Raw genomic sequence first — 12233 nt, forward strand, 5'->3', positions numbered from 1 at the left:
CTTTCAGGCCTTTTGAACCTGCCTTAAGACATGACTGCAGCCAGTGTACCTGTTCTGTGAGACCCCTGCAGTGCCCTGAGCAGATATGAGCTCCCTTCAAATGCGTAATGTACTCGGCAGATATTTAGCACACAGCTGATATTACCATAAGTCTTTACACAAGGTCTTAAAATGAAAGCAGCCAGGGATCCAGAAGCGTGGACTATGAGAATGCTAGAGTTCTAAGGGACCTTTGATATCATTTAATCTAGTCTCATTTTCCAGGAGAGGAAACACAGGCCCTGTGAGATGAGGTTGCTCAGTCACTCAACTAATTGCAGGTTTTCTGGGGACTAAAACTCGGGCATTCTAACTGCAGACTGATGTCTATGTGTCATGAGCATATTTTATAAATGACTCTAAAATGTTACAATTATTAACCGTTCAGTAACTACCAATCGAAGTGCTGCAATTATTACAATTGTTTGGAAATGAAATACATGCATCACAGTTGGAGTTTTCAGGTACCATCACATATTAAATTTTATGCTATTTGAAACACGTACTTTAAAACTTTGAAGTATAAATAACTCTTCTTTATTGAAAAAAATTACTGGAAAACAGACGAAAAAACCTGATATTTGTTGACAGCTCAAAAACAGTGTACATATGTTACAGTAGTACATTTAGCTATTTTATACATTTAGTTTCTTGCATAGTTTCCAAAACATTCTAGAAGATAGCAATACTTTAAATGGAGTCAGCTGGAGTTTTAAAAAGTATTTTAAAAAAACTATAATCTTCTTTTGTCCTCTTGCATTCCCAAGAGCTCTGAGTGGTTAGTAGTCATCTTCGCTTAGGTCTTATCAAGTAAAGATTTGAAGCTGCTGTTAGATTGAACTTAATTAATCCATCAAACCACAGAAGAATTTTCTTTTCATTCCCTCCAACATTTTGCTTCCCCTAAGTCATAAGAGGTAACAGTCTCCCTGGAGCAGGCCATCTGTGAGACTCGAAAAGTATGGCTTAAAATGGTCAAGTGTGGCTCTGTCTTGATCATATGGCTCTTCCATTCCAAAAGAGGCTACTTGTCTACTTGGGAGAATGTTCTGTAATGCTTGACCCTGTGTCTATCTCTAAATGATCATACTTACTTCAGAAACACTGAAAATGTCACAGCCACAGAGAAGTTACTCTTCTGCCTGGAGAGGGGTAGAGGTTGACATTTTCTCTTTATTCTCTAATAACACCCAGCATCTGCTCCCAGCTAAATCCTGTGTGAACCCTGGACATCTCCACTGACACAGGTAATCTTGTACGTGTTAAAACTAGTCTAGATTTAGCCACGATTCCTGTTGCTAGGTAGTTTTTGAGCATAGTGTAATGTTCATGGAGGGAAGCCTGAGGAAGTCAGCCTTAAGCTACCTGATGCTGCTGCCTCATAACACCTCGCCTTTTATGGTGCTTCATATTTTTCAGAGTGCTTTCAGATATACATATATATCACTTAATCACTAAAACTGGGCAATTGGTGTGGGAGGCAGAATTCTAAGATGGCCCCCAGGATTTCTGCCCACTGCTGTATATGCCCTGAAAACTCCCCTGACCTTGACTGTGGGCAGGACCTATGAAGATGACGGGACAGTCGCTGCTGTGATCACAGTTAAGACTTCATCTTAGACTTGAGATATCACAGACTTGAGACAGAAACTCTCCCGTAGGCCTTGAAGAAGCAAATAGCTGTGCTGTGAAAGGGCCTGTGAGCAGGCCACACGGTGAGGGCAGCCCTAAGAGCTCAGAGTGATCCACAGTGGACAACTGGCAAGAATATAGGAATCCCAGTCATACAGCTGCAAGACAACAAATTCTGCCAACAACTTGATAGAGCTTGGAAGTGACTTTTCCCCAAGTGCATCCAGATGAGAACATCATCTGGCTGACACCTTGATGTCAGCCTCCTCAGATCCTAAGCAGAGGATGCTGCCCGGATCTCTGACCTACAGAACATGCGCAATAATAAACAGGTATTGTTTTAAGCTACTAAGTTTGTGGTAATTTGTTATGCAGCAATAGAAAACTAATAAAAGCAAAGGTAGATAATACTAAAACCATTTCACCAATAAGGAGACTGGTTCAGAAAGATGAACTGACTTGCCTAATTTTATTCTGACAATCAGTGACAGGACTGAGATTGGTACCCTGGATCCTCATTTATACTCCAGTATTCTTCCCACAGTACTATATTGCTCCACACTAATGAGTATTATTGGTAGATTTTCTTTACCCTTGCCAACAACCAAGATAGATAACTGAAAGCATAATATGCTGTCTTCCTCTATACAGCTCAACACAGAGTAAAGCAATGACTTTATTAATTCTCACATCAGTTCTGCAGTACAATAAAAACATTAAGCAAAATCATATTAATGTTCAGTTGATAATATTTTAAAAGAAGCTTGAATCAAATGTCAATCCTCATCACTAAACAAACAATATTCTGAATAGTCAAGACTGGGAAATACGATAGGTAATTCTACCCACTTTTTGTATTGTTTCTTTGGTGAATTATTTTTGAAAACCACTACAAAATTCCTTATTTTGAGACAAGGCAAATCTAGCCCTTTGTGCACCATCATCGTCCCCCAAGCCTGGAAAACAAAAGAGACAATGAGAGGAAAAATTAAATGCACATTCGATTAAGAATTCATTTTGGCGCAAAGTAAAATTAAGCCCACAGTAATTTACTCACTTGGCCACAGTTTTTGCAAATAATCTCGCCATTTGTTTGATAGTCTGCAAACTTGCTTTTCAGTGCTTCGTTTTCTCTCACAATGTAGAGTTTCCTAAAATTATCAAGGAGTAAGAAACATCCCTGAGAATTTGCAAAGAATCCAAATGCAGCCCATGGGTACGTGTTGTTGGACCTGAAGTGCATCCCCATGCTGGCATTATCCTACACCTCATTCCTTCTCTCCTTCCTGCCTCCCCAGATCATCAGGCAGATGCCCCCTTTCCACACACACCTCTCAAGGGGCATGCTGCCTTTTGCGGCTTCTTCCAAGACTGTTGATTATTTTAACTAGACTTCAGTTCAAAAAGTTGAGAACAAATATGAGTATACAGCAAACTGATGTGCCTTGGATCAAAATGACTTTGGGTCTTACACTTCTCCCTCCCTGACCCAGTGCAGTATATTTGAAAAACTGACATTTGAAACAGGGATAATATTTGGGGACTAAAAGTGGGGAAGTTCCGAAAAATAATGAATCTCATTTGTATTTTTTTGCAAGAACATTTACAATACAACCTGCCTCTCCCCTTATAAAGAAACTTAAAATTGAGTCTTCCTGGACTTACTTGAATTCTTGTGTCATATTGACATGGTGCATGTTTTCAATTACGTGGATATCTTCTCCAGTGCAGGCCTGCATACTGCAGTTTTTGCAGAGGAAACTTATTAATGATGGGTTATCCTTGTAATGCTTTGCAATACTTCTCCTGTTTTTCATTTTATTTTCCATTATACTTTGCATCTGTAATTCCCAAATCTGCATTGAGAAAAAAATATTCAATTTTTTTTCATAGTTTCACTGAAATAAGTCTCCTGGGATTCAGAGCTGTTAGACAGTTATGAAAACATACACTTGGTCCATGGTCTAGAAATAAAATAGTGAGGTAATGCCCCCTCAAAGAATTTAGTAGACAATCTCCTATAATCATGGAAATGTGGAACCCCTAAGTGTTCAAAAAACAGCCCATTCCATTTTAGAAAAGTTCTATTGTGAGAAAGTCCTTAGCAATATTCAACAAAAAAAAGTCTCTCCTTCTAAACTCCCCCCACTAGTTTTAATTGTGTCTCATAAAATAAGTCTAAATTTTCTTCCACATGGAATCTCTTTAAGAACTAAACACCGTTATTACATTACCTATAGTCTTCCCTTATCTGTGATAAGCCCTCCAGTTTCTTTCATCTTTCCTCATACATTGTAATTTCCAGACCCTTTCCTATCTTAGTCCAGACCCTTTCCTATCTTAGTCAATCTCCTCTTTACATATTTGTGGCAGAAACCACTAGTTCCCCCCACCCCGAGTATCCTTTCTTCCTAGGAACAGAACTATAATTTTATTTCTGAGTGGAAATATGCTAGCTAAATGACTACATTTCCAAGCCAGTGGCCTTTGAGACATAAGGAGATATTGAGTGGAATGTCCAGAAAGTCTCCTTACGTATTAGATAGCTGGCATGCGCACTTTTTGCCTTCTCCATCTTCTTCCTCCTTCCTGCCTAGAATGAGCATGCGGCAGTTGAAATTCTAAAAGCTATCTTTGACTTTGAGAATGGAAGCCAAATACTAAAAGGGCAGAGAAGAGAGAGAGAGAAGTCATGGCTTCCTCATGACATCATGGAGCTATCCTGTGGGTCTAGATTGCCCACATTCTTTATGTGAGAGGATAAGCCCTTAAGCCCCTGTACGCCAGGTTCTGTGGCTAGTGGCCAAACTTATTTCATAACAGAAACAATGCAGTTTATGAGAGACATAAAACTTGAGATAGACACTGGCCAGTTCTCACACCTACATAACATCACAGTAGAAAAACCTGCTTCTTAAATAATTTACCTCCAAACTGAACCTCTCATACATGACAAATTTATATTAAATTGTAGAGGAAGCCATTGTTTTCCTTAAGACTGAAGGGAAATTTTTGGTAAATTATCAGTGCTGATGAACAAAGCTGAATGGCCCATCTCTTTGGCTCTTGCTTCTATGTTTTAGGCCTTGATTCAAGGCAGTCATATTTAGCGCAGAAAAGAGAACAAAACCTTGCAAGCAAAACTGTGGGCCATATCATAGGTTAATCAGATAGGTACAAAGAATAATTTCCTATTTAAATTATAACAACATAATAAATTGAAGTATTCTGTCCCCTAAAAGTTTAATTAGGTTGTTCTTGCAAGATATTTATGGTTCAGTGAGCTGATTAAAAGATGATTTGGCATAGGACCACACACATGTGGGCAATTAAGAAACACCTATGAGTGCAACAGAAAAACTAAAAATAAACCAAGGTCAGTGTAGGGATATGTAACCAGAACACCAGAAACTAAAAGAATAGCTCTAAGATAGCGAAGAAGATAAAATAACTAGAGGGGCAAAAAAAGAAAAGAAATCATAATAAATACATGGAAGGCACGGCTATAATCAGTCTAAGTCCAAATAAAATGTAATAATGTGGCAAAAGTTGTTGGGTCAATGCCAGGGAAAATGTGTATAATCTTCAACTTGCTCCTGGAAGTCTGATTTGATTTTAGAAGATTTTAGTTATGTATAAACTCTGTATATGACGTGGAAAATAGACCTCACTCTATGTGTCAACTCTCATCATTTATTAGCAGTTGCCAGAACCTTGTGTTGAGAAGGATCCTCAGATCAGAAGAAAAGACTGCTGTGACCTGGTAGCAATGTGTGCTGGGGGCTTTGAACAGAGCAGTGGTGGCATGTACCCCACATTATTGCTATCCCTGCTCTCAGCCTATCTACCTGGAGTAGTTTTAGGAGTATAGGTCTCTTAGCCAAAGGAGACCTAAAATGGTAGTCCATTCTGGGGCCCCCAAAGGGACTGTATCTTGTTCTAGAGATTATCTGGAAAAATTAAACTCATAAACTCCAGAAACTATTCTAGAGTTTACCCAAAACAACTGGTTTTGAAACATCAATCTTTGAAAACATCCACTTGAGTCATTCATTTAGGACATTAAATGTAAAGCAATAACTTTCCAGTGGTATTGCAAGGCCACAAATGTTTGATTTGACACTACAAAATGTTTGGTTTGCCTTATATTTAAAAGGGTTTTAAAATATAAATTTGTGTAGAAACCTGGCCAGGAAACCTTGGAGTTGGTTATAGCAATGCACACCAATTTGAAAGCATCCCTTTCGTGAAACTCTATTTAGGGTAGAGCCAATTCCAATGTTAAGAAACTAACATTCACACCCATATGCAAGGGTGTGAATTTTCTTCTAAATGGATTGTTTGCTATTATAGTAGTTACAGTCTTTAATTCAGTGGTATGGGGGATTTCCTGAAATATTGTAGAAATACATTCTTCCTTCACTGCATTTCTCTCACAACTCAAATAACTGTTAGTAAATTGAGATGCAGCTACACGACATATTATGTATTTTCTTATCATTCAGAGCTAACCTCAATGTCACTCCCTCTAGGAGAACTTTCTCAACCACCCAATCTAAAGTACCTATCTAGTGACTTGTTTCATGTCGTCCTAGTCTAATTCTCCAGCTCTTATCTCTATATAATGTATTTCTTGCTTTATTTCTGTTTATTGTGTCTCCTCCTCAAATCTCACCATGTACACACAAGAATATAAGCTTCATACAGCAGGAGTCTATTTGTGTTGTCTGCCACCATGTTCCCTGTTTCTAGAACTTTACCTGGCATATAGTAGGCATTTCATGAATATTTCTGGAATGAAAAATTGGGCCTGTACAAACAGATTGGACCAAACCAAAATTACCAGATTGGGTTAAGCGGGTAAATTGCACTAGTCTTTCTGGATCAAGGGCAGCCTAATTTTATATTACCAAAGTTTATGGTTGGTTCCACTGGAATGGCTCCCTGATGATTTCTGCCCACCGAGGATCTTGATTCTTTGTATCAAGAGAGAGAATCTGGACTAAGCACAGCTCATCAAACTGGAACTTATAATTCAGCACAATTTTTGTCTGAAGACTTAGCCACAAAGATATCAATGGCAACCACAGGCAGACATTTTAAAGTGAAGACTAAATTCCAAGAGGGCTAAAAACAATACCTTATGAGCATACTCCTCTGGTCTCATATTTTGAACATGGTCTATAGCTTTATACATCATCTTCTCTCGGAAGTCATTAACTGTCTCACGTTCAACAACTCCTGAGCCGCTGTGGGCAACCAGGACGTAGGTGCTCTCATCAGCTCTGGCTCGACCACGGGCCTGAGAACATAAAGAAATCAAGTAAATGAAGGGCTGTCTTGCTGTGAACTCTCTCATTTTTGTCCTGGAATGATATTCATTGATCACTGTCCAAGCCTTCAAATGATCTCTCTATTTTCAGTGAAGTTAGTTATTATCCATTCTTTACAAGTTGGCTATTTGAAACTCAAAATGCACTTCAATGCAGAAACAATGTTCTAGAGTGATGATGGTTAGGTCCCCACACAGGCCCTCAAAAGCCTCAGTAACACAATACCATTCTATCTAGCCTTTTTGTTCCCCAGGACCCCTCTCTCAAACCCTGCGAACTATAATCAGTGACTTGCACTGGGGGACCCCACTCCCCTTGCCTGGTAGGAGGGATGAATGAGGAGAACGGGCATCTCTGACCTTGACACCAGGGCTGTGGAGTGTGCAGCTCCGTTCCTGGCATCCTACATTGGAATTTGAGCACATTTTCCCTTGAAAACATGCTCAACATGGTGATAAATTTCTCTAGTCCTCATTAGAAAATGATGTTTAGTTACCTTTTGAGTAACAGAAAATTTTGTGGCCTGGCCCAGGAACCTAACTATTAACTATAATATTATCCTCATGGAAAATGCACTCAGAGTAATAAATCACTAACAAATCAACTCCTGAAATACAATTACTTCCTAATTTGGTGACTGTCTGGTTATCTTAGTCTTCCATGACTTGCCTTCTATTGGAGGATGCAATTTAAAGTATTGAAGAAAAAATCCTTTAGTTAATTTTACAGGAAGAATATTATATCTATAAATCACAGAAATCCTGTATATACTCAACAAAAGGTAACAATTACATTGTAATATAGTGTGGGTAAGAGATAAAGTGAAATTGAATGAAAACTGGGACATCATGCTGTTTTTTCTCTTTTTGCATGTATACATCTCCCCCCCTCAACATTTTATTATGAAAAATTTCAAATATATAGCAAAGTTGAAAAAATAAGGGAAGAAAATGTAGAAAGAACAGAGCTCCCTAAGGTTTGGTGCGTCACTTTGTCAGACATTTGTGGGACCCTGTGCTTCAGATTCCTGGTCCAGCTGTGGGCTCACAGACATCTTAGGAATAAGGAGGCTTATTTTGATTCTTGTGGATGGAGCCAGTGTCATGTTCCTAAAAATCTTAGGACACAGACATAACAACCAAAGAAGAATTGTTTAAAAATACAACAGGTATCTAGTTGTCATATGAATTAAACAACAACATAAAAGGCAGTAATGCTCAGCTCTTTGAGATTTCTCTTTTTATTTTTATTGTTATAATTGACATATAACATTATATAAGTTTCTGTTGTGCAAAATAATGTTTTGATATTTGTATGCATTGCAAAATGCTTTCTCTTTTAGTAGGAAAACAGATACATTTTTAAAAGTGTGTGTGCTGTTTTACTAAAAGAAAACAATTAAAATAAGAACACAAAATCAAAAATTAACATATTAGAGGTATTTCAGTGTACCTGGACCATGGCTATTTCGTTAGTGACGAGACCATAACGGATAACGATATTACATTCTTTAATATCCAGACCTTCTTCTGCCACTGTGGTAGCGATAAGCAGATTTATTTGTCCTGTGCGAAATTTACTAATGACTTCTTTTTGTTCATTCTGTAGAAACATGTTAATAAATTAAATTTTGTGATGCTAAACACATTAAAATCTTCTAATTAGGAGAAGAAATAATAAATTACAACTGGTCAGTGTAAATCAAAGGATTAGCTCATACACGGATTTGCTGCCATCTGTTTTTGGCATTGAACAAAGACACGATGGTGAGACAACATTTGATTTCCAATCTGGGATTACCACACAATAACAAAAATATTTCCATCCTCCAGTCTGGAGGTGGGAAGATCATCATTTATGCCAAGGAAATAAATTGATGGGTGACTTGGGAGGAAAAAAGGAGGAGATGCTTTTAGTTGAAAAGAGGATAAGGCAAGGAGAAACTAAAATGGGCTTTGCTTTTCACTACATTAACTTCAGAATCTTTAACATTCAGAGAATAAGAGGCAGTGACACTTTTAAAGATTGTTGAGTTTTGAGTCAACAGAGTCATTCAAGCAAGAAACGTATGGAATATTCCTGAAAGGACATGTAGAAAACTGAAAACACTGGCTGCCTCCAGGGAAGGATGCTAGAAGACTGGAGGACAGTGGCGTGCCCTGCACCTTATTAATTTTGAAACAAGTATATATATCATCTGTTCAAAGGGATGATATAAATAAAAAGAAAAGAAAAAGTTATCAAAACAACTATATCTAAATTTAAAAATCTGAATTTTGAAAGTTAATATAAGCAAAGAAATTAAAATATGGACTCTGGCCCTTGTATAGGAAGAACGGGTGAGCATAAACCTAGCCTGATATGGCAAGTGTAGTTTTATTTTCATAACCACTCTCATCAAAGCTGTTGGTCCAGTCGGCCTTTGGCGCACAGTCACACTATCTTTTGCCCCCGTATATTAAACAAAAATAAACACGTCAGAATAACAGTGTGTTCTCCTAGCCCCTTCCCTTTCTTCTCAGAGGCAGTAGGTGTCTTTATTTGACTCCTAAATGCTGGGAATCCTGCAGAAGACCCCCTCTCCACTCTTCTCTGAGAATTTCTCCCTCTTGCACTCACATCCACTGATAAAAACTTATATGTCCTTGGATTTTAGTAGAAGATGTCTATGCCTTCATTCAAAGGAGTAACTTTAATAATGAGAATTTCAGACACAGCATCAGACCCTGAAGTCACATCAAGTAGATGCCTAACTCCTCTCCCAATGAGTAAGTCCAACTGAGTTTACAAAGTGAGGATGTGGGGAGTAAGAAAAGGGGTGTGTTCTATATTTTGGCATGCAAGCCCCAAGTCTGAAATGGATAAGGAGCAAAACGCAGCTTGAAAACACAATTTCCATTTGACCCTGTCTCTTTTCAAAGAGGAGCTGAGGCCACATACAATCAAAGTCATAACACTAAAGCTAACATAATAGAAACTTAAAAACAAAACCAAAAGTGAAAGACTATAGATGTATTACTTGTAAATATTAACACAGAGGCTGTGAGGCTGAACTTCAATTTTGCCTGTGAGCTTCCTGGAAGCTAGGACAAAAAAGCAAACATATTAAGTAAACTAGTTCTCATCTCAAAGAAGAAAGTAAGCTCCTTACCCAAGGAAAACAATACTTTCTCTGGCATAAATTTTAGAGGCAACTTTAACAAGAGTACATGTAGAGAGTATAACGAGAATTATAGTGGACAATTTCAAGAACTATTTCTTTTCAGCTAACACTAAAATAGATTTAATTTGCTCCATTGGACTGAATGATGATGACCATAACAGAACTGAAGTGCCCCCTTGTCCAGCAAGACTCAGGATCAATATGACTTCAGAAGAACAGTTTACTTTAACAAGCCATCATTGTTTCATCCATGTTTGTAATGTCTCCAAGTGCCCTTTTTCTCTCCCAAGTGTTTTTTTCCGTGCACACGATAAGCAATATAACGAAATGAAAACAAAATAAAACTAAAAATCTTAAAAAGGAACAGAAAATCTCTCATAGTTCCAAATCTCTAACATCAAATGTCTTAATTTTTCCAAGTTTCCTTACAGATCTCATCCTATGCAAACATATTTTACATAGCTCTAATTACAATGCACACATTTTTATGGGGATATGATTTTTCCACTTGATATTATATTGTAACTATTTTCCATTTTGTTACTAAGTTTAAATGTCAATAATTTTTGCAAAGGAAACTCAATTTAGAAAGTTCCTCCAAATATGTGAAAAAAATGACTCCTAGGACAATGCTTAGCCTGTCAAATACCACAGATTAGATCGCTGGTAAACTCATATTTTTTTCAAGAACAAATGTTTCATTATGTAAAATTATTTGTGGGGCGGTGAGAGAATTGATGAAAAAAAGACTACAACTAATTTGCGAAGAGCAGTAACAGCATAAGAAAAGAAATCCAGAAGGATGTTTATACCTGTGTCATGGGCTTGAACTCACTGCTGTGTCCAGCTCCAATCAGATGGTGGGCTTTGACTCCCACTTCTGCAAATTTTTCATTTTCAGTAATCCACTGGGAAAGGGCATATGCACTCTGTCGTGTTTTTGTGAAAATTATTCCTCGTGCTGATTCGTCAGTCCTTGTATAATGTTCCATTATGGTGTTTCTTAATTTGGTCAGTTTTTCATTTTCACGTTCTGTGTTTTCAGCCAACTTTTTCAATATTTTCTTGTTGTCTTTAAGAAATAATTAGTTTAAATTAGTAAAATACTATATGTGAATAATAATTACACTGGAAGATTTTATGTAATGATGGACTAAGATGTGGCTCAACTACAGTTAATCTTGTGCTATATCTAATGATCAGACTAGTTTAATAAATTTATTGCAGTCATCTTGACAATAAAACCAGATGACCAAATGATTGATTGTGATCATGCAACTTACAGCTAATCTGATCATATCAATTAGAAATGGCCCCAATGAGTGGGATTTCTTCCTTCAAAATAAAAGATTAAGAGGGCCTTTTGAAGAGCTCTTGAGAAGCAGTGGGTTTATGTCAAAGAGATAAATGCATGAGACCATGTAATAAATGTTACATAGATTCTTACCAAAAAATAAAGTCATGAGAAATCTATCTGTCTCTTCCAGTTCCAAAGGTTTCTTTTCATCACCATCATCACCACTCTCATCACTAGCATTTTCTAGGACTGCATACTTCTTTTCTTTCTCATCATTATAGAAACTTTCAAGGTGGTTATATGCATCAATCATTCGGATTGTGTCATTAATTTGTAGGGCCTCATTGTACTTTCTCAAATGTTCTGCACAAACACGGTCTTTGCGATTTCCTTCTTTTGCAGCTATGAAAGAATATATTATGTACAGTGAAATAATGATCAAACACACCCCCAAAAATTGTGCTGTTGACTTGAATATGTTTATGATACTGACTCCAAAATAGGCTTTACCTTGTTTTTGAGATGGGCAAGTTAAGACTTAAAATGTTTCATGAGCTCTAAGAGGGGGCAAGTTTTCCAGCTCCTAGACTTGTTGCTTGAGTTCTGCATCAGTAAGAATACATACCTGATCCATGCTGACTCAGAGGAATTGCATGAAAAACATATGAGTTGAGTTTGTGTTTGGAGATAGAGCTGTTAATATTTATCTTAATAATCTAAATATATAATAAGTGAAAGACTCTGGAGATAAAGAGAAAATGGATGAATT

At 37.3% G+C, this 12233-nt stretch overlaps 1 protein-coding gene across 1 annotated transcript in view; it reads right to left on the reverse strand.

The window, feature by feature from the left end:
* Positions 1-553: 553 nt before the first annotated feature.
* IFIH1 (interferon induced with helicase C domain 1) overlaps positions 554-12233 on the reverse strand; it is a 55692-nt gene continuing 44012 nt past the window's right edge. The window contains exons 10-16 of the mRNA XM_004428259.3: positions 11615-11866; positions 10980-11239; positions 8457-8606; positions 6812-6973; positions 3337-3527; positions 2729-2822; positions 554-2627 (exon numbers count right to left, since the gene is read on the reverse strand). Coding sequence (XP_004428316.2) covers positions 2448-2627; positions 2729-2822; positions 3337-3527; positions 6812-6973; positions 8457-8606; positions 10980-11239; positions 11615-11866 — 1289 coding nt within the window. The 3' untranslated portion in view covers positions 554-2447. The remainder of the gene's footprint in view (positions 2628-2728; positions 2823-3336; positions 3528-6811; positions 6974-8456; positions 8607-10979; positions 11240-11614; positions 11867-12233) is intronic.

This window comes from Ceratotherium simum, chromosome 9, assembly GCF_057802395.1.
Source record: "Ceratotherium simum simum isolate JZ-2026a chromosome 9, ASM5780239v1, whole genome shotgun sequence".
In the NCBI taxonomy this organism is placed as follows: Eukaryota; Metazoa; Chordata; class Mammalia; order Perissodactyla; family Rhinocerotidae; genus Ceratotherium; species Ceratotherium simum.